The sequence below is a fragment of the Colossoma macropomum genome, unplaced genomic scaffold (genome assembly GCF_904425465.1).
Source record: "Colossoma macropomum unplaced genomic scaffold, Colossoma_macropomum, whole genome shotgun sequence".
NCBI lineage: Eukaryota > Metazoa > Chordata > Actinopteri > Characiformes > Serrasalmidae > Colossoma > Colossoma macropomum.
In genome coordinates this window covers 12,589,642-12,615,838 of record NW_023494800.1, presented here as the reverse complement: position 1 = coordinate 12,615,838, position 26,197 = coordinate 12,589,642, and the positions used below count along the sequence as shown (strand labels likewise).

The following is a 26,197-nucleotide window of genomic DNA, read 5'->3' as shown; positions in this document are numbered from 1 at the left end:
GAAGGTGTCAGCAGGAAAAGGGCCAGAATACAGAGATGAACGTGGGAGATATTTCAAGCTGTCAGCATTTGTGTGAGGTTAAAAATACACTGGGCTGACCCTTGTTGCTCTAGGAGGACATATTAAAGCTCTAGCCAAAGGCCCTAATGGAGGATGAGGGTATAGCTCAGTAGTCTCAGTATCACACCCTTTAAGTTCCACAAGGATGACTGGTGACAGTTTTAACTTTGGAAATGAACAGGCTGGATCTGACAGACTGGGTCCGTGGCTTCGGTTTCAATAAGATCCCGCTCTAAAGTCCTGCCTATGCGACTACCAAGAGTCCATCCCTCACATTGGCCCCTGTAGTGACCAGTGTAAGCTTTAGTTAAGATCATTTTCAAATGGACATTAAAATGAATGAATTTGAAGTTGTCCTTTGATTTGATTCATTAAATTAATTCAAGTGAACCATTTAGCAAACTGCATGAATCCGGTTTGTATCCCCGCTTCTTTTTTGAAACAGCTGTGATTTGCTAGGAAAAAAGAAAGAAAAGAGGGCTGATTACACAGCAGTGGCTATGTGTATCCAGGCAGTGTTGCTGCATTCATGAACTGTAAAGTTTCTGACCTCAAAGTAGAAAAAATCCAACAGCCCTCCAACTGATAATTCGTACTCTAAAAGTCAGAGTTTCTCAAGAGCTCCCACTTCTCCGAGATGCAATCTCGTACCTTTACTTCAAAATGGCAGTGCCTTTAGAATCAGAAGCAATAGCATGTTTTAAAGCAGACTTTGGGGTTTTTATTTCTGTATGATATATTTGTACATGATTTCTCTAAATACAGGGAGCTACTAAGTATAAGTCACTATGGGCAAGATTTTTTAATGAAACTAGGTGCTACCATATAATTCATGGCCCTAAATTAAGTGTAAATTGCAGCAGCCTACATCCATGTTTAAAATAAATTAAGCATTAACTAAACTGTGTCTTCTGTGTAAAAGCTATTTGAGAGCTTTTTAGCCTCACTCTGCTTCAGGAAGTTCCAGTTTAGACTTTAGAGCATCATCCAGAAAACAAAGGCAGTCTGAGCAGCAATATCCAATCTTGCCACTGAGGGGCGCTCTACCACATGTGCCCTCTCTCTGCAGCTGCCCTGTTTGTGGTCAACAGGCCTCTGGGACAGTGGAAAACATGCAGCATTCCTACAGCTGTGTTGTGTGTTTATGCGTTAGCCAGATTACTCCAGAAAGCTTATCCACCCTGACATTCCTGCCTGTTCCACGCCACCTACTGCAAATGTCATAGCGACTCCGTATATGGCCAGCTGTGCACGGCTGGGTTGCTGCTGTTTAGAAGAGCGTGGCCTCTACCTGTCATGAGCACCATGTTAAGCTGCCACTGCCTCCCCCTTTTGTGGTTTTTCGAAGGCCGTGCCTCATTAGGCCTAATGGATGCTGTCAGGCCCCATCCTCGGCTCACCTGGCCGGGCTGTGGAGGAGAGGCAAAGCGAGCATGCAGTGGCTAGGCTGTAATTGGCCAAGCTCCATGTTTACACCCTGTCACACTGGTTTGAGCCTTAACGTCATCTGTGTTGAACTGACCAGACCTCGCAATAGAACTGCAATAGAATAGCATGGAATAGATTAGAATAGGTAACATGATTTGCCTCAGGTGATGCTTCAAATGATGTCTTCCATTAGTCAAGGTTATTTTTAGTAGGCCTTAATAATAACTGAACAGTGTGGTTATATCTGTATTCACTGGTAGTGCTGGTCAGCCTTCATCATATCAGCCAAGAAAAAATAAACAAAAATATTCAATCGTTAGCAAAATATTTTGCTGATTAAATCAACTGATAATGTAGTACGACACATCATACAAGTTATTGGATTTGGATAGTATAAAAAAAAACTTTTCTACATTTAAGCGATAACAAGGGGATAAATTGGGCCTCCAGCATCTTTGTTTCATTAGAGTGTTAAACAGAGCTCAGTGCCTGTAATCTTTACTGTAATTTAGTAGAAATAGTAAATTGTTGAAATTTTTTTTCATTAACTGTTATAAACTACAATGACAGACTGACAGATAACCTCTAAACAGTTATACATTCCCCCACCCTGCACCCAAGTTTGTTCATATATTGGCTGCATCATGTTTAAGTGGCATTTACTCCTCTCCTCATTCTGATGTCTTTCACAATCATGTAAATATGTAGTGAATCCTTGCTGCTGTTGATGTTTTTACCTGTTAAATAATTTGTTCATAATATCTCAACTATTAAGTAACCAAGATTATTCTCATTATCTTGTTAAAGCCATACTGATTCCAGTATATCCTGTCGCATGTCCAGATTCAAGTTGACACGACTAAAGTATCTAAGTCAAACATTTCTTTGTTCCATTTAAATGAGATTTTACTAAATGTGACCACTTTGCACAAAGTTAAACTGTTTAGTAAACTGGTTCAGAGATAAATTGGTTATGTGAGGCAGGGAGGCTGAGAATTCCAAATCTGATTGGATGGCATTGAACACTTTACAGGCTTTCAATATAACTGTATTGTCTGTATCAGTAGTCTCGTTACAACAGGAGTCATCTGGTCCAAGCATACCCTTAAAAAAGGACAGGGATGATGGAATGATTATTATGTTAGATGGGTGTTATCATTGTTTGGAACAGTTTGTTTTGCTAGTTTAAAGGCTTTGGTGTAAGATTCAGAAAATATTTTTTATATTATTTTAATGCTGAAACTGACAAACAAGTTATACTAAAAACAGACAAGTTAATAAATTCTCTTTGTTAAGCCAAGACAGAAACATATAGGCTGTCATTTTCTTTCACATTTTTATTATATCAGTCCTCAGAACTCTGTATAATATCACATAAATTGCACAACATTGTTCTCACCTTGTTGACACCCATGAAAAATATTGCAAATCTTAGTTTAATCCCTGGTGATAACCACAGATACAACCAATTAAACTCAACTCAAACTCAGTTAATTTCAGTCCAGTCCTAAAGTCAAGTCCAGCACTCTAATGATGTTAACAACAGTCACTGTTGCAAAGCAGCTTTATAGAAATCCATATCCTAACCCCTAATGCACAAGCTGACCAGATGTTATGATGCTCTTATAACTTCCTGGCAACCTATTGGGTCACATAACCAAAGGAATACTGGTCAGGACACTACAAATATGTAAAATACTACAATAAGATTATGACTGTGTGCTGAAGACTGTAGGTCATTAATTCCTTGTTTCTTCTGTTCAGGTCCAGCGTGGAAGATAATGAAGATGAGGGGTCCAAAAGGGATCGTGGCTGTGGTCCACAGTACCAGAGCACCACTGTGCGTGTCCTCACATACTTTGAGGCAGAGCCAGAAGAATGGCGGGGCCAGCCAGACTTTTTACTGGGCAGTGATTGGCAGGTGGACGTAACAGAGCTTGTACGGGAATCAATGAGAGTGGACGACACACGTGTGGCCAGTCTGCTGGATGGTCAAGTGCTGATGGGCCTAAACACAGGGACTGCCAAAGTCCAGGTAAGAGAGGATGTGTGAGTATGAATGAGACAATTTCAGCCACACTGATCGCTAAGAGCCTCGTCATCTCATGGATCTCATATCTGGAAAATGTCCAAAAAAGATTTAGCCACATTTAGTTTACACCTGACAACAGTAATATGCAGTTCGGTTTGCATCAGTGCTGCTTTTCTCGTCTCACATGCAAATTTGAGAAATTTTCATAAAGAATCTCCTGAGATCATGGCAGGTGCCACAGAAATTTTGTCCTATGCAGTTGTTAATTTTAAAAGAACAAAAGAAAGAAAACAGCTCTAGTCTGATTCTGCTTCTGCAATGTAGAAGGTGACCAGAGCTGCTATGTGCAGTTTTTATTTTGACTTACTTGCTTAAATACACTAATGAAAAGCTCTGTATGCAATGCTGACATAGTTCCATTTTGAGAGATCATGTATGCAGATAAAAGAAACCATTACATTTAACATTTGACTCAGCTGCGCCTCCAGTGCATCTCAAACCACCTCTTGCAGTGGCCTGAGTGATTGGATAGCACCTCGTCTCCGATATGTCTTGGTTTTATGTGCATGATCAGGCCAAGACACATGAAGTGGCTAAGTGTAAATAGGCTTTAAGTATGCCGTGCTCTGCTCAGAATCAACTCTTAATGAAACCACAAATGAACCTTAGCCTGGCCTCGAATTCTCCTGGAACCTCATATAGTTAGAGAAGCTGCCTGTCAGCTGTGCAAAGGTAAATATACCCTGCTGTGCTATAAAACAAAATTCATCTATCTTTCTCCTGGCCGCGGCACCTGCAGGGTCGAGCCCGTGGCAGGCCGGCAGCAGACGGATGAGCTGCACTTTCCCTGTGCTTATTCGCTTTCTTTAGGAGAGACAAATGAAAGGATGTCAGTGACGTCTCGGGAGCAGCACCCAGTCGTTTGTCTGTCTGCGTGTGGATGAGTGGAGAATTACTCGCAGTGGTGATGTGGCATGTGTATGCTGTCACGCTGAAGCCAGATGGCACACCATCACTCTCTCTGCCACTCGCACAGTCCAAGCCCACTCATGACTTCTACATTGCCTGTCTGCGCAGTGGAGCTTTATTTGACCTTAAGATTAAAGGTGGGTGATATGGCAAAAATATCAAGTGTCACAATACTTGTGAGGGCATTTTTGTAATACACAAGTTGCGACAGATGAAAGGCAGCAGCAAAACACATTGAAAAAAGCCTACAGTCTTAAATATTTGTGAAGGATACTTGGCTTAGATGTGTAGTTTTAGAAATAACCCTTTAATTGGTATAGAATATTTATTTTTAAAGAGGTTCTTTAAACATTAAAAAGGTTTTTCACACTCTCATGTCTCAGAGAGTGAGGGCCATCCAGAGAGAGTGATTCTGCTCTCTTCAGTTCTGCTCTCTTCAGCTCCTGGCTCTGAATGGCTGTGGCATCGAACTCGCTGTCTCTCAGTGACAGGGCCAATGCTTGAATAGTTGTGCCACTCTGGAGCCCCTGGAAACTTTATTTTTAAGAAAACATTTAAAAATTTATAAGTATAATGACTTTTTTGATTCAGCATTTGCAAAAAATAAACTCTTTGAAGCTGCGCTATGTAAGATTTTTTTGTTGAAAATTGAAAAAATTCCGTAACAGATCTGGCGGGTGGTGCTTTTTTACGAGCGCGTTTGGCTGTCCAGTGACATTGCGCGAGCAGCAGTTGAAAAGATGCGGTGGTGCATAACAGGTCTCAGAGGAAGCCTGTGCTAGCTTTCCCCCTCCTAGCGTTTTAGTGTGAATGGGGGAGTCCAAAATAGTGGGTGGAATTGGAAACGATTAAGTTGTGGAGAAAAGTGGGGGGAAAATCTTACATAGTACACAATTTGCTTATATTTCGGAAGACATGTCCTTCACAAAGTGTTGGCTAAGTTCTCTTTGAATACTCTTTCGGCTCACTCGCAATAATCAGATTCAACTGTTCGGTGAGAGAGTCTGAAGCCCAACTTTACAAAAAGTTCTTCTGCATGTGGCTTGTAATTACGCATGTCCACCAGAGAGGTCTCCAAATCCCCAAAACTTTCATAGTGCAGCTTTAAGAAGAAAAAGGAGGAAATATTAAACCAGTTTGTAAACATATATGAATGAAATAAGATAATAGGCTGCTTGTTACTGTGCCTTTTATGCAGTTGTTGTTGTTGTTATTAATGTTGTTGTTTGCAGACTGTATAATTGGTCTATAATTGGTCCTTTTTATGAAAAAATATAGTTATTCAGTGTTATAGAAGCAGTTAAACAATACAATTAGTATATGATGTACTCAGAAAAATATATTGTTCCATAATTTATTTCAATAACGATAGCATACCATTATAATGTCCACCTTTATTTAGGACTGAACGGTGTGGACAGTTCTTCTGTCGTGGGTAGCCCTCCATCTCTGTCCTCGTGTGTGCTCTTGCTTCGTCTGTCTTTCTCTCTCTTTTTCCCCATCTTACACTCTCTCCATTTCTGATTCTCTCTCGCTCTCTCTTATACACGCACACACACAGAATGATAGTTGAAGGCTAATCATATCTGACACTCTACACATCACACACACACTGCAAGCTGAAAAGACTATTGACAATACTGTTAGTCCGCTGTGAAGTTTTATTTGATAGCAAAATTGCCTCCCTCTCTCTCTCTCTCTCTCTCTCTCTCTCTCTCTCTCTCTCTCTCTCTCTCTCTCTCTCTCCCTCTCCCTCTCCCTCTCCCTCATTCTCTCGCTCTCTTTCTCTCTCTCTCTCTCCCTCTCCAGTGTCTCAATTTGAGCCTACATCCACAAACCAAGAGGGCCTCCAATAGGTGGAAATTAAAATCAGATAAAAAAAAGCCAGTAATGGCTGCAATAGGAGGCATGGAGAGGCTGAAAATTGAAGTGCTTCTGTGAGAGCCTATATGGATGTGAATCACAGCCTGCTCCCTAAAATAAAAAATCAAAAAGGCTTCGAATAGATCTATCCTTGACCTGAGCACTTAGCCATGACCAAATGATCAAAACGTCTCAAACCAAACGCTCTATTAAGCTTCAGTAATGTTCACTGCTATTTTCACTTCATTAACGATAACTGAGCGACTAATTACACTAAACAATGCAGGGAGAATTGCAATTAGAGTTGGGAAATTTTTGTCTGCACAAAACACAATGAAGTCTGTTTCAGTGTGAGTCTTGCTTTTGCAGGGAAAAAGCAGCAGGAACCCACTTTAGTTTCTTTTTTACTAAATACAGTATAAAACTGGAGCATCAGGACAGCATATAATAAAATACAGAGCATTGCCTAAGGCTTTCTCTGGATGATCCTATGTCTAATTAATAAATTTCACATTTAAGCTCCCAAATTAGGCAATGGAGGGCAAAGTTTTTTGGATAATAAGTAGAATTTAACATCTGAGCTTTTTGCTTTTTGCTGTCGTAGACATTCATGTCATATAGCGTAAGGGAAATGTGCTGTAAACCTTAGATTTGAGAAGCAGTGGGGATGAGGTTTAGAGGCAGTGAGTGGAGCTGTAGGTAGGAGGCAGTGTGAACTGTGTCGGGCTGTGACAGTGAGCTATAGCTTCTGCCGATGAGGAATATTCATTATGACAGAGGAAATGTGGAGAAATATGGAGGCAGCTAGATTTCCCTTAATTGATCTGGATGGGAAGGCTCCTCGTCACTTTGCATTTCACAATCCATTTCCATGCCTGAGCATCATGTGAAGTTTGGGAGGAGGGAGGAACTGTCATTCACTCACTGCCGCTTTGTTCGCAGAATTTGCTGCAGTTATTTTTATCACGTTATTGACTGCATCAGTGCATCTTACGCTGCGCGGTTGTGTAAGAGAAGCACCTGCGGCTGTGTGTTTTGACTGTCTCTCCTGCGTTCTCGGGGCCAGGTGATGTCTCCTCTTTCGGACGCGGTGCTGGCTGAGAGGATGGTGCGGGTGCTGGATGATAAAGTGAGCATCACGGAGCTGGGAGTGCAGCTGGTCTCGGGCCTCTCGCTGAACCTCCAGCTCAGTCCAGGCAGCAACAGGGCCATCGCAGCTACCACCACCACTCAGGACACCATGCACAATGCCAAACAGGTACAGCACTAACCCAGTGAATGAATTGACCACAGTCATCCCACTTGTAAAACCTTCACTCTATTTCCATCCACTTCAGATTTATGCCATTATATCCTAATGCTGTTATATCCTATATCCTAGGATGTCTATCACAGATCTTTAAATTCTGTCTATATAGCATTTACTAACGTCCATGAAAGAACAGCACAGTCATTGTAAGATTCTCAAGCTATTTATATTCACATTTGGCTGCAGTTGATAGCCCAAAATTGGTTCTAATACCACAATATTACAAAAGCCTGATATTGCTTTCTAGGCAACCTAATCACAGTATAACATGAAGCTTTATTTCCTGGTTTAAAAGTGTAAATAATGAAGTATACGTACAAGTCATAAACACCATAGCATCCCCCCTCTTGCATTTTTTTCACAGTTCGACTTCTGAGAACTTCCACAGCACAGTTCCTGGAGGATCACACCAATGCAAAGTTTAGCACTCTACCTACACATTATACTAAGATACCTGGACAGTTAATTAGCAGGGACATTAGTGGTTGATTTCACAGTGTTAAGCCCTATTTGAGTTAAATTAATTTTACCTGGGCCGGTGCTGTAATTTAAGTGATTACTGATGAGATCTGCAAATTTAGTCCAGTATGAATCTACAAAGCTTGTAGTTTGACAGTATTCATTTCAGAGAGAGTAACTGAACAGAATTCTGCAACTGGCTAAACCCAGAGCTTCAGCAGTAGTAATGTTAGAACTGACCTCATGTTAATATAATAGCAAAACCACTTGCAACAGGCAGGTGCTGTGTTGTTTTTGTTACTGAGTGTGACACACTGATGTGTATGTCCAGGATATGCCCTTTCAAATTGGACAAATTACAAATCAAGTCAAATCCCTTAAAAATGACATCATAGCACCTCCTCTGTTGAAACTAATCCAGCTAGAATAGCGCTATAGACAAAGGGAACCACTGTGACCCTCCACAATCTGGGTCCTGACACCCTTGGTTGTACTCACCTCCGCTGTTAGTTGGTTTGTTAGTTAGAAACTTGATCTGTCCCAGTTAATGAAATTATTTGAGTTAACACTTCCTTGAACAATTCTGCGTATTGCCTGCCCCAGTGCAATTCATTGACTATTTATCATGCCCTCCATGAACTGGACCTGGTGTGTTGGGGATGGCCCATATCAGGGAAAACCATTTTTCTTGTTGTTATTGTTATGGTTTTTTTAAAACAAATATGTTTGAAGTAGTATGTAAACACTGTCCACTATTCAAAACGTACCATTTACCAGTCAGTCTGTACAGTCCACATATGGACACCACGCTGCAAAAACAGCCCATATTGAATTAATTATTTCTGCGATGTCATGAGAACCAACTCTATTGCATATCCACCTATTCACCCTAAAGCAGTTTAGCCCTGCCCATTCATATTGAAAGCCTAATGAGTGTTCAGCTCTGAGGGGTATGCTGAGGGAATGCTAAGGGATAAAGATGTAAAAATGAATAATGGTACATAACCACCAAATGGTTTAAGTGGACCTCAAGAGAAAAAATAAAATTAAAAAAGGACACAAGCCCTTTAAGACAGGAGCTGAGAATCTCTGGTGTAGAAATCTCATAAATAAGGCTTATATTTTGAGTCATGAGACCAAGCTCAAAACTTTTTTAAGCAAAGAAGCAGAATGCTGACAATTTAATCTGCACCTGTGCAAGTGCTTGAATTAGGTATTCATTGCTGGAAGAAGAGTCACAAAACAAAAACACTGTGTCTTTCCTTTGCAATGGGCTTTTGTCTCTTGCTCATAAATACACGTCAGGGGAGTTGTGTTTCTTTGACCATCGCCAGGTGCAATCACTATAATCACAATCACTACAGGCACAAAGCTGTTGCACAGAGGACATGTGTTGATGAGATGCTGCGGTTTGTTATCACATCAGGGCTGAGGAAGAGCAATTCAGGCTGCCTGCTCATTGTGAGTCATTTCGGAACCTCCCTGATTAGTCTGATTCTGTCGTTCCTTTGTATCGGCAGGAGTTTCCTCTCCCCTCCATCTTGATAGACATAAAACGAGCAGATTGGCTAAATCTCCCGCTGATCAGAGTGTCTGTTATGCAGCAACAACATTGTGCTTTTTCTAAAAGGGAGGGGAAGTTTGAAGTGTTTGAAACTTCCTGTGTAGTAAATTTCTCCAGGGAAGTGTTGTGAAATCCTAAATGAATGTTTAAGGAATCCTGTTTTTTCTATTCTTAGAGAAAACATTCTCTGTTTTCAGTTTTCTCATTAAAAGGGATTGTATAGCGTTTGGCACATGGATGCTGGTCTAAAGGCCTTTAAGTGTGATTTATTCACAAATGTGGTTTATTCATGTGGTTTGTACTTGGAAATTGAAATTGTTTGTGGAAATGTATTTTGCTGGATTCTGCATGCAGATTTACTTGGACCTGGATGTATAACTGAAATGAAAAAGGGCTTGAAGGCAGGCTGCATTTGCAGAGTAGCTTTATTAGGGGCAGTTAAAGGCTGCATTCGGCCCTGACAAAACATAGCAAAACGTTTATTTGAATGGAAATGATGGTGTGTTGAATACTCTGTTGTGTTACACAAGCATTGCAGCAGTGGCAGCTGAGAAGGCCATTCTTGGCGTTCTTCCAGCTTATTCTATTAAAAAAATTACAATAGAATTCTTACAACAAACATGTCTTTTAATATCTTCAGTTGTTGCATACACCAAGCTGCAGCGCACGCATTTGTAGAGGACTTAGAATCCATAATGTGCACTGCTTTTTAATATGGTGGGTTTATATACTCGTTGCTGCTGATTGGGTAACATCTCTGACACGCCCATCAAACGGGAGAAATACCTCAAAACCTGGTGCACATTTCGACCAAACATGTCGTTCAACCTGGAAACCGTAGCAAAACGGTGCACAGTGTTTTGAGCTTGCATGTGCCCCACGACTCTGATATCACAGGAAGGGGTCAAAAACAGGTAGGTACACAAAGGGCAAATCAAATTATCAGAAACCAGTAAACAGAGCAAGAGTCAAACACAGCAAAAGACTAATACAAAGGAACATGGCACTGAACTCAGTTAAACATACAGAGGCACAAGGCGTTGATTATCTGTCATCTGACATCTTATCTATCTGTAGGTGTGTGTAATGAAGGAGGGGTGGAGCTGGGGAGTAGCAGGAGCTAGAATGAGCCATTCCAGGCTGGGCAGGTCCAAACAGAGACTCCCAGAGTGGGAAGACATTGTGATAATAACTAATGAAATTTTCAAGCAAATATGATTTTTCAGACAAAACATGTTATTTTATTTACTCCCAGTCTGCTTTTTGAGAACTTTCGCAGGTGACGTGAACTCACTCAATCCTTGCCTGTGGTGTTGCCATAGCGACAAGGCCTGTTGCTGCTGTAGGCCTACTCGCACCCTGTAGTTGGTCGTCAGATTCGTCAGGTATAAGGCTAGCATCTCCCAAAGGAACTCAGATTTACTCAGGTTTAAGGACATCCAAAAGTATGTGAACGCTCATTATAAAGTTTCTGTTTCTAAATGATGTGGTAAAACTCTCCGGAGAGAGATGTGCCTAATGTCAGAGTTTGCTTTTGTGTGTGGAGAATATCTTCCTCACTTAAGGAAGATTTGTTGTTCATTTTCGGTGTATAAACCTTTTGAACAGCATGGTAAAATTCAGAAGCAGTCGCATCATTTCCGACATGCTCGGTTTTGGTGTGAAAAAATTGGGTCCCATGTGCTATGAATAATGACATAAACATGCCATAATCATGTCACCCCAAATGTCATAAGCTGTCATGATTTGTCATGACAGATTTTGTTTGGTAATATAACAGAGTCATGTTACTATTACTGTTAGTTGTCATGACACTTGCCATAATCTTTGATGTCATGACAGCTAACTGGAGTACACAATAAAAATCAGGATGTAAAATAGACTTTAATGGCGTTAAACATAATGGCATCTCTCATGACAATTAAATTACCTGTAATGGTAACATAACTTACCATTACTGAACAGAATCTCCCGCTGACAACTTATTATAGCTTATGATGTCTGCCGGCATGGTTATTCAGTGTTAGCCTTCATGTTGTGCCTTCATGTTTCTGTAGGAGTCTCTGATCAGTGCTTGGCTGCAGTTCAGTGACGGCTCCATGACCCCTCTGGACCTCTATGACCCGGCGCACTTTGTGCTGACGGCCACCTCACTGGATGAGCGAGTCGTTTCGGTTCAGAGGGACTCATGGTGGAAGTGGCCGGTGGTGGTTGTGCGGGGCGAGGGCCAGGGCCTGCTGGTGCGGGTGGAGATGTATGGCGCTGAATCCTGCCAGACCAAGACCAAGCGTCGTGCTGTTCTGGCTGCGGGCAACGCTAACATCCGCGTCAAATTTGGCCGCAGCGAGGAGGGCGAGAACAGAGCTGGTGACCGGAGGCACAGGCCCAATGCACCATATTATGGAGGCTCCATCTCAGACATGGAGGCTGGGATTGTGAACAGGGGAGCCACCACCATCAAGACAGCCGCTCCTGGAAGGCCCGGTGGTGACAGGCATGCAGCTAGGGAAGTTCCTGCGGACTTTTCGGACTTTCCTGCCCAGGCTGACCTGCCACATGGCCGGAGCACAGAGGAGGACCTGCTGCAGGCACGCCGCGGCCTCACGGACTTGGAGATCGGCATGTATGCCCTGCTTGGGGTCTTCTGCCTGGCGATTCTGGTGTTCCTCATCAACTGCGTCTCCTATGCCCTCAAGTACCGCAACAAGCAGCTGCCTTTGGAGGGCCAAGAGACCATGGCCCACCACGCACATGACTGGGTGTGGCTGGGGCACGAGGGCGAGCTGCTGGAGGGTCACGCCGGCCTGTGTCTGCAGCAGGAGGAGCCAGGAGGCACCATGGACTCTGGTCTGGGCCTGGAGGAGGGCAGCCAGCTCCTCAATGGCCTTTCAGCCCAGAAGAGCATGCACAGGTCAGCCTCAGAGTCAGGCTGTTCGGGCAGGGAGCACAAAAGCGATCCCCTGAACTCGCCCACCACCAAGAGGAAACGGGTGAAGTTCACCACCTTCAGCCACAGCAAGCCCAGCAACGGCTGCCCCTCCATCAGCCCGCTGGTCATCGGGCAGAACGACATCAAGTGGGTCTGCCCAGACATCGAGCTCGGGGACTCCAAAGAGCTCCGAAACTACATGGAGAGGCTAAACGAGAATGCTACTAAAAACATTGCGTAGTGGGATTTGCACTCGTTTTGTTGATTTCTGGACAAAGTGTAGCTCACCCATATGCCTTCAGGGTAAGGAGCTGGGGTTCAGACCGGCTCCGCCGCTTTCAGACAGGCTCGCATCTCACCATGAAAAGGCAGGCCATTCATCTGGTCTTGTTTCCATGGCAACTGTCATAAGGGTTCATCATCAGGAATGAAGGAAAACAGGGACGGCCGTGAAACTGCGGTGAATATATCATCAACTTGGAGTATGAGGAACGTATTTGTTTTGTTGTCTATTTTTAATTCCTTTCATTAACAGGAGTTAGTTTCATTTAATAATGTATGTGTTTTTGTTGTTATTTGTTTTGTTTATTTAACTCTGAGTTGTTATTATTATTCTGTATTTGATGTATTGTTTTTTTTTTCTTCTTTTGTAGTGTGAATGTTTGGGGGGGGTTAATGTACACACATATCAAACATAGACTTTATGGCAAATTGATACATTTACGCACTGTATATAAGGAGGACATATACTGGTTCTGATGAAGTATGAATACATTTTTGTAAGGTTTTACATATTTTTATACATCTCTGTTCCTACCCATGTTGCTGTGTTTCACTGTATGCTCCAAAGACTAACTCATATGTGGATGCATGTATGTTCTAGATATGGACACAAATGTTTATTTTGGGACCTTTTTTCCGCCAACAGTGTGAATATGTACAAACTCCAGAGGACTACCAAGGAACAGTCGCACAGAAGACATATCTTCTCAAGAACTGTTGAGCAAACTGTTATGCGGTAGGTAGTTTTATCCTGTACAAAAAGACGTTTACGGTATAATAGATCGGTAGGAGGTATGCACTCGACCTGTAACTGTTGTCTATTGCTGTGTGTTGCTTTTCTTATTCCTCATTTTCATATTGTGTTGTTTTTTTTTTCCTTTTTTTCCCTTTCAGAAAATAAAATGTTTGTTTATGGTCAGACTGCAATGAAAAAAACAAGTGCTACATAATGAGGATGATTACAGGTCTTAAAATAAGCAAGCAATTTCTGAATGAATCAACAAGTTTGTAATTAAGGCTGAAGTTAATTGGGTTTTAAAGAGTGCTTTCAAGTGAAATCCTCAGGTAAAGTGGTTTGTGAGACAAAGAGAAGCGCAAATATAGGTAGAAGAATTACACCTTTCAAGTACTTTAGATTGGCTCTTTTGTGTTCATCAATGTTTCTAGCATCTTTTTAGAAATGACTTAACAGACCAATCATTTCCCCACAGCAAGGTTAGGGAGATGCTACGCTCCACACCCTCTGATATATTTACTCTTACACGAGTTTGCTCTATTTTATTTTTGTGTTCCTGTGCCCTTCTCATAGTTCCGTTAACAAGGCCATCACTTGTCTCTTTGATGAATGCACAGATTAAAGTCATTCTGTCACAAGATGCTGCTTCCTGTTTCATTTGCATTCTGCATCAGTTCTATTCTTAGAAATTATTATACTGTACATAGTCTTAGCTGCAGAAATGTTATGCCAAGATATTGTCTGTTTATGCAAACAAACAAATAATTAAAGACCCAATATGCAGATGAACAAGTGCACTTATGCCAGCACAGCCCCTGTATGGGAGCCTGTGCATGTTGTGCTAGACATAGTCTGCCCTGATCAATCTGTTTATTAACACTCTAAGACCTATTATGTAGCTTATATGTTATAAACACATGTTATTTTCTAGGACCATCTACCCTGGAATGTGTACTTCAACTAGAAGCTAATCTTCACATCTTCAGTAGCCTTCACGCTTGATCAGTAGCCCTTCATTCACCATTTCCATTGTTTTTCTGTCTTGTTGGGAAGGCTTGAAGTATTGTTTATTAATGATGCATGTCAGCACTGTTCATGAATTACATAAAAGAAGAATTCCACCCATTTTTCAAAATGTTCTGCATAATTAAATGGTTGAGAGGTAAAGAAAGTCATTCAGAGTGGTTTGATGTGAAGTGCTTCATTACAGAAACTTACTGACCCAGATTTCTTTACAATGGTGGTGATAGGAACCAGGGGTCAGAATGTCTATAACAAAAATATAGTCATTTTAATTACTATCCAAAACGACCAGTGAACCTATTCTCTTGCGAGTTTTATATGTAATGTTGATGATGGTAAAATAGTGGTAAATCTGCTTTCTTTGAGGACTGTTTTGCCTTACAATGCCCTGCATGTACCTCTCTGCCATAAATGGATTTAAAAAATACATTTTAGTCCAAAAAATCTTTGCAAAACTATCGCAAAGCAACGTCTCAAGTATCAGTAAATGTATTCGGAACTACTGTAACCATTCCTAACTATATAATAAATGCTGTAATGTATGTTTTAGAGGTATTAAATGCTTCAACTGTCTGGTTCCTAGCACCACCGCTGACTCATGCGGCTCATTTCATTGTGCAGAATTTTTTTTAATTCTCCTTTAAGATATTAGCATGTAGTGCTGGACTGTATTGATAAAATTCAATACCATCTTATTTTTATAATATGTATGAGTATATTTATAGTATATACACCGATCAGGCATAACATTATGACCACTTCCTTGTTTCTATGCTCATTGTCCATTTTATCAGCTCCACTTACTGTATAGGTGCACTTTGTAGTTCTACAATTACAGACTGTAGTCCATCTGTTTCTCTGTGTACTTTGTTAGCCCCCTTTTACCCTGTTCTTCAGTGGTCAGGACCCCCATGGACCCTCACAGAGCAGCTACTATTTGGGTGGTGGATCATTCTCAGCACTGCAGTAATACTGACGTGGTGGTTGTGGTGTGTTAGTGTGTGTTGTGCTGGTATGAGTGGATCAGACGCAGCAGTGCTGCTGGAGTTTTCAGAAAGGAAACAGACTTTATGTAGGTTTTTTAATGTTTTTTAAATGTTCTTTCATAAACATTTGAAGCACTCAGCAAATTATGGATATTTATATATGTTTATATCATCTAACACTAGCACTAAAACTAAAAATCAGTACTGCTGCTGGCACTGTTATGGTATACCAGCATAGATATATCAGTCAGAACTGTTAGCATATTTGATAAGAATACATATTGTTGTTTCCTCTTCGTGCCAGCTGATGGTGCAAGTTTTCCAAACACATTCACTAAATGAGCCTTTCAAATGTGACGATTGCTCTGACTGACTAGGCAAATGTAAAGCGCTTAAACATTAAATATATACATCTGATGACATTGCATTAGATGCTGTAAAGCAAACACATTTTCGAGTACTTTAGACCAGCTATTGTGTGATACACATCAAAGTTACTAACATCAGTTTAGTACAGTGGTCTCCAGCCCTGGTCCTGGAGAGCTACCTTCCTGCAGAGCCTAGTTCCAACTACGGTTTGCCACACCTGCTCCAACTAATCAGCCTTGTCTCAAGTCCCTGATTGGCTGGATCACATGTATTAGAGTTAAGTAAGGGGTGGGGCAGCTTACTGGATACAGGTTGGAACTAAGCTCTGCAGTAAGGTAGCTCTCCAGGACCAGCGTTGGAGACGTATGGTTTAGTAATTACTTAACAGACCACTTATTTCTCCATAGCAAGATTAGAGTGATGCCACACTCCACAGTCTATGAGGGTCCTTGGTGCTGTTACTCAGCTTAGTCTGCTCAAATTTAGTTATGTGTTCCTCTGCTTATTTGAAAATATTGTATTAGATATTGTATTAGCATCGACAAACGTCTGTGAGAAACTCTGATCTAAAATACTTTCTCCAAACATCCTGTCCCTGAACAGCGCAGCCAAGTTATGTGCAGCCAGGGACCCTTCCAGTGTGAAAATAAATAAATAAATAAATAAATCCATGGACCCCCACAGATATTTTTGAATACAATCCAACTGCTTATGATTAGGCAAATATGCACAGTTGTCTTCCTTTTCTAATCCACTCTGCTACCTAATGAGTAGGCCTGAGAGCTTTCTGTGAGCTTGTGGCCAAAGACTGTAGCTCTCACTCTTACATTTGAACATTCTTTTGGTTTCCTGGTATAATTGGGACGCTCTGTAACACAGCTAGGCTGGCTTCACAGCCTCGTTAGCTAGCACCTTCAGACAGATGGCACATTTTGGTCTACTGTCTGTCTTCTCAATTAAACCTAACCCAATGTACTTGTCATTGTACTTGTGTAATTTTTCTGATCTGGCTCTAGAGTCCTCATCCTTCTCACTACATGAAACAGTCTGACTATTTGGCTCTTTCAAACGTTTGTTAGAATAGGCAGGTGATTTAACATTAAGCATTAATAAGTGATGAGCATGGTGTCATAGTGGCAAACAGTACTGAACAAAAGTCAGAGACCACCCTTTCCACCCTTTCATTTATTTAATTTCCGGTCAGGTGGCGGCCATTTAGTAGGTATTGTTTATTTTTTAGTGTCTGGAGCAGAAGCATAAATTTAACAGGTGTTTCCACAACAAATAAATATATCACATTTTTCAGTATTTAGTATGTCTACCGTTTACCTTTATTACAGCTTCTATTCTTATTGAGAGACTTACTTTCAGTTTTTCAAAGAAATCCCCGAGAGATATTTTTCCACACACTGCAAAAATAGTATCTTGTCAAGTGAAATGATTTTAAATCTAGTCAATGTATCTAAAATGTTCCATTTCGAGATGGTTGTGCACTGATAATATGATTATTTAGCTTATTTTGAGGTCATTTTATTAAGTAAAAGTGTCTCACTATACTGGCAGATAATTTTGCTGGTTTCAAGCACATTTCTTAAAATAAGCAAAATAATCTGCCAATGTACTGAGATAAATTTACCTAATAAGATCACTTAAAACAAGTAATAAATGTCTGGAAATAAGTTAAATAATCTTAAATTAAGCTTACATCAATCTCAACAGGAGAGATATTAGATTTATTGACAACATTTAAGATCATTTTACTTGACAAAATACCGTTTTTGCAGTGCACCTCCAAAGTTCAGTCTTAGACGTTGGTTCCATTTTCCTCCTTTCACTGTCCAAGCAATCCCATTTACAAATGTAAACTCATCCAAGCAATCCTATGTATAAATGTAAATTACGAATGTAAACTGGTGTAAACTCACCAGTCTCACCAATCTTACTCTACATCTCAGATGTCTAGTTTCAGTGGTCTAGTGTACCTTTTTCTATTTCCTTTTCTCAGTAACAGCTTCTTGACATCTACACATCATTTCAGACACATAGTGTTGTTGTCTTCTCACACTGGAATGATCGACAGTAACACCTGTGGATTTTTTCAGATCTGAAGCAAAAGTGGAGCTTGATTTCCTCTCAAAATGAGACCCTCAAGTACTGATGGTGACAGTTTTGGTGGTCTACCAGGATAGATGGTTGAGATAAAGTGGTAAACATGTACACAAAATAAGTGACTTGAACTTATACACATCATGGATCCGTAATGCAGGAGGAATAGCTCGAGTGAAGAAATGGTCTGTGTCTCAGTCTGGAACATTAAAGCCTCATTAATAGTGGTCAGTCCCTCTGTTGGGGGTGTTCTCCTTTGAGAGAGACCAGGCTAATTAACTATAACTGCAGTGAGTCTTTGCTCCATGTTAATGTGACATTTCTATGCAACCTTTCAAGCTAAATTATTGTTTCCATTTTACCACCCAGCTGTCCATGATGTTCTAATTAACACAATCACCATCACCTGCGCCATCCATCAATCCAAATGTTTGGGCTGCTGTGTCAAGGCAGCATAAAGCAGCCTATGATGAAAATGGAATTGGAACTAGCTTATTATTTGTCTGAGCATGATCTTTTTTTTTTATTTTGAAGTGACCGTGACAGGAATTTTTTGGAGCTAATACCACAGCTATCCCAAGATCATATCATCTTCGAAGTTCAAAATATACTTGTTTGAGCTTGTTTAATCAAATATGAATGGGGCGCATGAGTTGAGATTGCTATAAGTAATGCATTAATGCACGATGAAATAATCTCGCCGACTTGCCACTCTTTCTGCTGATAAACAAGTTTGGCTCAGTGTGTCAGACTGAATAGATCAGGGCATTGTCTCCAGAGAGAGGCTTTATCTAAACACTATTAACAATGCAAAGAGAGAAGCAGGCTTTTTTTGCACACTGGCTGTATCAAAAGGGGAGACGGAGACAATATAAGTTCATTAACGGAAATGATACATGGCTCTTTCAGATGCGCACGGTTAATTTCGTTCCCAGCAGGGCCGGCCTTTTTGAGATCCAAATTGAGAGGCTGCTAACTTAACCCTCGGAGGAATTCCTCTGAAAGTGGGTCTGTTTTTCTTCTTTTATCTGAGCTGGTATTTCTGTATTTGGGTCTCTGTTTGGGCTGTCCGAGGGGAATAAAATGAGCCCATGAGCCCTCTCTGTCTTTGATTCTAATGATGACATTTGCGCTTGTCTGTCTGGGTTGTTTTTATTATTTTTTTGTGTAAGTGCGTTCAAAGTATCTGAGAGGTCACTGTTTACCTCCACAGGATGCTGGGTCTATCTTAGAAATCTTGCTGCTTTAATCAGTAATAGAAACTGAATGAATGTCAGTGGAGCTGTCGGCACAACACTGAGATGTGGTCATGCAAAGTAGCCATAGAAAGAGGCTCTCGGGAGGCTCATGTCATTCTGAGCTGGGTTTAGGGGTAGTTAGGTGGGTTAAGTGTCTACCAGAGTTGTATGGTTAAAAGTGACCTGCCTGCTTCTTAGATGTGTCAGCTAGTCCTGAGAAGCGGTTCTTCTTTGCTGCCGGTTAAATAGAAGAGTGTTTGCCTTTAAAACACAGTGTTTCTTGTGTCTTTTTATTTACTGATGCTAAACTGGTGTCAGAAGTGGGATAGCCCCCCCCCCTCATGTTTCATTCCACACCAGCTCTGGTACACACAGGTCTTAAGTGTAATGTAAGCGACCTACCCTATTTAAACTTTTGTTTGTGAGTGAAACATACAGTCCATAATTACACATTCTCACTTCCTATAGCGTTCTAAATTATTTAAAAAAATAGATCTGCTGTTTATGCTGTCAAGTTTTACACTTGCTCTAAAACTTTAATTAGAAGAAAATAAAGCTGATATTACTGCTGGAAGTGATTACGCAACGCAGCTGAGTCAGATACTCAGTGTGATTGAACTTGTGATGGCCACTCATGATTCAAATGTGTGCACTGGTTCCACGTGAATCCAATATATTACATCAACACATTTACTGCTGTTTATTTTATTTACTTAATTACTTATTTACACTTCTGAATCAAGTAAATACAAAGCTGAATGGGGTGTGTTAGATATGAGTTGTAGGTCAAACCTGCAGGAAGTTAGATCTCATGAAATGTCACATTTTCTTAAAAATGTTATGTCAAGTGGTTTCACGCAACTGTGTTAAGTAGCTTCTAAGATACTTGGTCAAGTTATATGTACTCACTGAGTCCAAGTCAATCATAAGTGAGTCAAGTAAAGTTCTCATTCACTGAACTGATCATTATATGTAGGCTATTACTCTAACAATCAACTTAATATAGTTATGTTTGACTAATTAAAGTAGAAAAGCAACGAAAAGTTTTAAGTTAGTTGAAGTTAACTACATTATTTAGTTTTTACTGTACTGCTGAGCTCTTATAGAATGATGTGTAGTAGTAAGTTACATGGTGACTTGCCCTTACAGCCAAGAACAATGTGGCTCAGTGGTTCATTGTGGAGTATAAGAGAATGGAAGGTCAGATAGGCCAGGGAGAAGGACAACATGAAGAGGGTGAGTAAAACAAGTAAAACAATAAGTAGAGGATGCCAGGAACCAATGGGGAACAAACAGTTGACCAAATTGACCAAACAAACACCTATAAAGTAATTCTGACAACTCACTTAACTTTACTGAAACAACACATCTGACTCAGTTTCACTGACTTACATACATTTGTTAAGTAATATTAACAAGAGAAAATGGATTAAAACCAACAACAGTCAGCAGGGGTAGAAAAATGTAAGTAATTATACATGGTACTATACATAAATATTATTTAGGAAGATTTGTACTTTAATCAGTGATTATTGAAGCTGAATACTTGTATTCTTACTCAATTATATGTCCAAGAGAAAAAAAAAAACATAGTCTTACATTTTCATTTTAATCTTCAAAGTAGTTGTTACAAATTTCAGTCAGGAGATTTTTTTCCTTGTCAGAGTTCCCCTGTACATTATTGCTATTTTTAAATTCATAAGACTGTATAATTAAACTGTCCACCACTATGCTAATTTGTGTTTGTACAAGAACCAGTACCATCCATTTTCCACTGCATCACAAACAGAGACTGCTGGAAAGGGTTAGACAGCTGGACAGGTGTGCTCACTATTCTGGGTTACATAACATGTTATGTTATAAAAACTGGGCAGAGATTGATTTGAAGAGTTTATTCATCTACACTAAAATGTCATACAATACAATACAATATGTATCTAAGTTTAATAAAACCTGTTACCTCTTAAGTAGCCATAAAATGCAATTTCAATTGTTTTGGAGGTTCCTCAGTTAAACTGTGCAATTTTTCAATATAGCTAATGGAATAAAATTTGATGGAAATATGTATAATTTACAAAACATCAAGCAAACTGGATTTTCATCTTTGTAGGTAAGCAAGCAAGTCATAATTTATAAAAGCATTTGTATTGTGTTTAAATGTTATTTTTCTTTGTGGGAATTTTAACAGATTTTTTAATCAAGAAAGCTGCAACTGTGCTGTTTGCTTTATCTCTGCTTGGCTGTGTTTATGGAGAGGTATGAATTGTTTTCACAGCAGGGGGTTCTTGCCCGTTTTTACCCGTCATTGCTCACTAGCAGCTTAATGTAGAGTCAGAACATTTCACACACATAGAGCCAACAGTGTCCTAGTTAATCTGATGACTCTGGCAAAATGGAAAAATAATACATTTCATTGTATATCAATTAAAAATATAAGTCAATTTCCATTCTGCCAGCAGACTGGCCTGTACACTCGCAGAAATAAAGGTATGAAACTGTCACTGGGGCATTACCCCTCTTGTCACTGGGGTGGTAACCTCAGGGGTACATCTCAGTACTTTAGTCAGGGAACAACATTGTACCATAATCCATTAAAATTATATTTTCTAAATTGCATTGACTCCACACACCTCATCTCGTCTCCAGGCTTTTTATTTCATTGTTCTGTCTTAAAACATCAGGCGATGAAAAATACAAATATGTACTTGTACCTGGGAAAAACTTATTTAGGGTTCACAATTGGACCTTAAAACCACTGTTGTACCTTTGAGGGCATAATTAAAGTGTGTGTACCTTGATAAATGAAAAATGTACCTGCACAGAACCTTTATTTCTAACAGGGTTGGGGACCTGCGAAAAGAGGTTACATTGTTTGTTATCACTACAGGTTGAACTGACAAACCATTTTTGCAGGCCACAAGATTTTGACACAGTGCACATATTTTGACTTAAGTCTAGTTTCGCTGTATTTTTTGCACCCCTGACTGTCAACATCTCCATTTGTGAAATTGCCAGCATTCAGTTACCTCTCATGCTTTAATTAGTTATGAAATTAACTCCATGGGTAGAAATTTCGCATGCGGCCTGTTAAAAGCGAGCACATTTCTGAGAAGTGTTCAAAATACTGCAGGAATGCAGTTCATGATTGTCTGTTCACTGTGTGCTTGGAGATAATGCTCTCATGCTTTTATGACACGCTCTCATAAGTATCAGCTGATAGATGGCAATTTACTAAAAAAGATACGGTAGAGACTGAAAAGTCTCGAAATAATATTTGCAACCTCCTGGTGTGAAATGGCACACCATATAGTGTAGCAGCACAGGTGCTGTACTGAGCATGTACAGAATGCCTTTTCCACATCTAACGGCTGTAATAGCAGCATGCCTCTGCACACACTTTCATCTGTTGTTCAAAGAGCAGCCTCGAACATGGAGGTTTTCCTTCTCTTTCCCTTCTAACTGCAGTGCAGCAGACCACAACAGATGGAGACAAGAGATACAGGAGACAAAAAGGGTCAGCAGAGAACAGTTTCAATATCAAAGCCAAGTAATGCATCTGAGAGAGGTCTTATATTAAATGGATTCCTTTAGGACCCACTCCAGTCATTACCTGTTGAAGAGATTGACAGTAGACACTAGTATTTGAACACCAGAAACTGGCCTGTTAAAAGATTCAACTGACCTATCCATGCTCTGCCCACAACTGTGCTTTTTCGTAGCAGCTGTTGTGAAATTGGAAGGTTTATAGAATGCTGACAAAAATCACATTCAACCTAAGGAGGACATTGGCATGGTGGCAAATTCGTTCAATCAATTTTAACCTGCCTAGTTTTACGTAGCTACCACAACACAGTCCAGCACAGCATAACCGGCAAACACCAGCAAACTGGAAATGTTATGTAGGAAACTCAACTTTACGTAGGAAACTTAACGTTGTGTTGAAAAAATTAATGTTACGCTGGAATCTCTATGTTATGGTGAAACTCAATGGGCCTCATTCACCAACTGTTTTTAAGAAGAATTTTCTTTCCTAAAACCCACGTATGTAGTTTTTAATGCTAATAATTCACCAATGCTTTCTTATTTGGGATTTGTTCTTAGGTAAGAACAGAATCTACACACACTCACGACCACAAAGGTGCAGTTCTGCGGTTTAAGAGTACATCATGAATCTGACGTAGACTATTTCTTAGGACCTTTCTCAAGAACACATCACACACACATCATCTAAACCACTTATCCTCCTGGGTTGCGTGGAGGGGAGCCTATCCCAGCAGTCATTGGGCAGAAGGCAGGACCTTTCTCAAGAACAAATTTAAGAAAAAACTTCAGAAGATGTTGATGAATGAGGCCCATTGTTATGTTGGAAATGTAATGTTATGCTGGAAACTCAAAGTTGGGCTTCATTCACCAACCTCTTCCTAAGTTTCTTCTTAAAAGTGTTCTTCAGAAAGGTCCTAAGAAAAGGTCTACATCAGATTCATGATGTGTTCTTAAACCACAGAATTGTTCTCACCTTTGTGCTCCTGAGTGTGTGTAGATTCTGTTCTTACCTAAGAACAAATCCCAAATAAGAAAACATAGGTGAATATCAGAATCTTCATAAAAACTGCATTGGTTGGATTTAAGAAGAAATTTCTCCTTAAGAACAGTTGGGCATGAATAGGTCAGTTTGGTTTGTTTTGATCAGTATACACACACTGGCCACTTTATTAGATACCTTGTATCTACACTCACTACCCATTTTTAAGCTTTATTTACCATCTAGGTGCACTTTGTTGTTCTACTATTACAAATCAGTTCACCTGTTTCTCTGCATACTTTGGTACACTATCCCTCCCCCTTTACTCCATCCATCAATGGTCAGGACCCCCACAGCACCATCAATGAGCAGGTGGTGAATCATTCTCAGCACTGCAGTGACACTGACATGGTAGTGACATGATAGCGAGTGTTGTTACGTCACCTTGTAGATAAAGTTAGAGACCATAGCTCATCAGTTGCTGCACAGTTTGTGTATGTAAAATGGACAGTGAGTGTAAATACATTGTAGGAATAGGCAGTAAAGTGGCCAGTAAGTTAAAATCACTGCCATACACCAAACAAAAATGCAAACATTTTGTCATTTTGTGTGTCCTGTCTTAATGCCCACCTCACACTGATTTGTCATACTTTTGTCAAGTTTTTTAAAGGTGCGATAGAATGGAAACCTGTATGTACATTGGCAAAGTTGAATATTGAGAATTCAGTACATGGAACTGACATACCATGAACCTCAAACACTGTTGTCTCCTCCTTCAAATACAAATCCTGCATTTGCAAAAGCAAAATTGCTTCCTATACATTCTTCACTGCTGTCCACAGACCATCCACGGTGGTCGGATTTTTCTTATCCCATACATCTTACAGCCTCATCCAAGAAGTTCTGACTGGGATTTAAATGTCATGGTTATGACATCACCGGAATTTCCTCCTCTATAAACTATTCTTGACACTTGTCTTGTTAGAATATAGCAGTTTGAGAAGGAATAAATTCCTTCAAACACATCAAAAGTAGTTGCTAAAAAAATGTACTTTAACAGTTCTTTTTGACTGCCAGTGTCAGCATAATAGGGCAATATAATGATGGAATTTAGCCCAGCTTTATATACAATATATACATTGTTCTTTTTTTATTTCTTTGTTAAAACTTGTTCATTTCATTTCTTTTTTTTAAATGGATGTCTTCATAAGTAAAACATTACACTCCTCACTCTTTTTGACATTTATAAAACATAAGTCTAGAGTGGGAGGAATATTTGAACATCGAATTGTTCACATATGTAATCCTTTGCAGTTGGATTTAGACAGTAAGGCCTGATTCTTCCTTTGTTTCCCCTACTGTAGCAATTATTTGCAGATGACATAAATTGTCAGCACATCTCATATTTGAGCCCGTTGGCAGAAAATGATGTCTTGGCATTTAATGGACCATATAAAAAGATCAGATTATCTGTGTCACAGTGGCTTTGCTCCATAACTGCACCTCCAGGTCCAGCCAGTGAATCATATTACAGTGCTCGTCTGCCAAAGAGGAGCGCAGCTCACTATTAGCTGGAGAGGAAAAAGGTAATACTCACTGCAGTCTGAATGCAGTAAATGCTGCTTGTGATATTGGGCTATTCCTGTCCGCCTGTCTCTCTAATGCCAGGGTCTGGCTAGTTGAGAGCAGCTCGTTAGGAAACCGAGTTTTTGCTGCTCGGTGTTGGTATGTAGTGAAAGAACACAGGGGAATGTCTGGCAGCTCCATTACTCTGCCTCTGTCAACCTGTCGTGCAGTTAGCTGCTCTGCTCTTTGTACATGCTTTCAAATGAAAACATTTATTTGGTGCCGTGTCACCGCTCACCGCTCCCCTGCCTGTCAGCCTGTGGACAGATAGCACTTATGAGGTGCACTGCAGAGGCGTCAGCCACGACCCTGCTACTTCTCTTTACAGCGCAGAACCGGTGTAGATGACAAGGCCTGTAAAGGCAGGGTGATTTGATTTTCGTCAGAACTCTGCCATTCACAACAGGCCAACAATTTATCCCTGACAGGTGCGACATCGAGCAGGTTTTTGACTTCGTTTTTTGACTTGTGGCTTTTTCACAATTTGACATAATTAGTTGCACTGCGAAAAAAATCAGACACCACCTTTCAAACACCCATTAAGTACCAGTTATTAATTTTTCATGAGATACTTCTGAGGATAAGATGTATAATTCACCTGCATAAGGAATGGGAGAGTCAAAGGAAAATAAGTTAAAAACCAGTTTCGGAACTTTCAAAAATCCACAGGTGTGTTTGTCTATCTTTCCACAGTGA

The 26,197-nt window shown here is 40.2% G+C and overlaps 1 protein-coding gene across 1 annotated transcript in view; it reads left to right on the top strand.

The window, feature by feature from the left end:
- The window catches only part of si:dkey-112m2.1 (transmembrane protein 132C), a 125,328-nt gene extending 112,159 nt beyond the window's left edge, over positions 1-13,169 (top strand). The window contains exons 6-9 of the mRNA XM_036589092.1: positions 49-60; positions 3,259-3,523; positions 7,419-7,610; positions 11,742-13,169. Coding sequence (XP_036444985.1) covers positions 49-60; positions 3,259-3,523; positions 7,419-7,610; positions 11,742-12,854 — 1,582 coding nt within the window. The 3' untranslated portion in view covers positions 12,855-13,169. The remainder of the gene's footprint in view (positions 1-48; positions 61-3,258; positions 3,524-7,418; positions 7,611-11,741) is intronic.
- Positions 13,170-26,197: the final 13,028 nt, after the last annotated feature.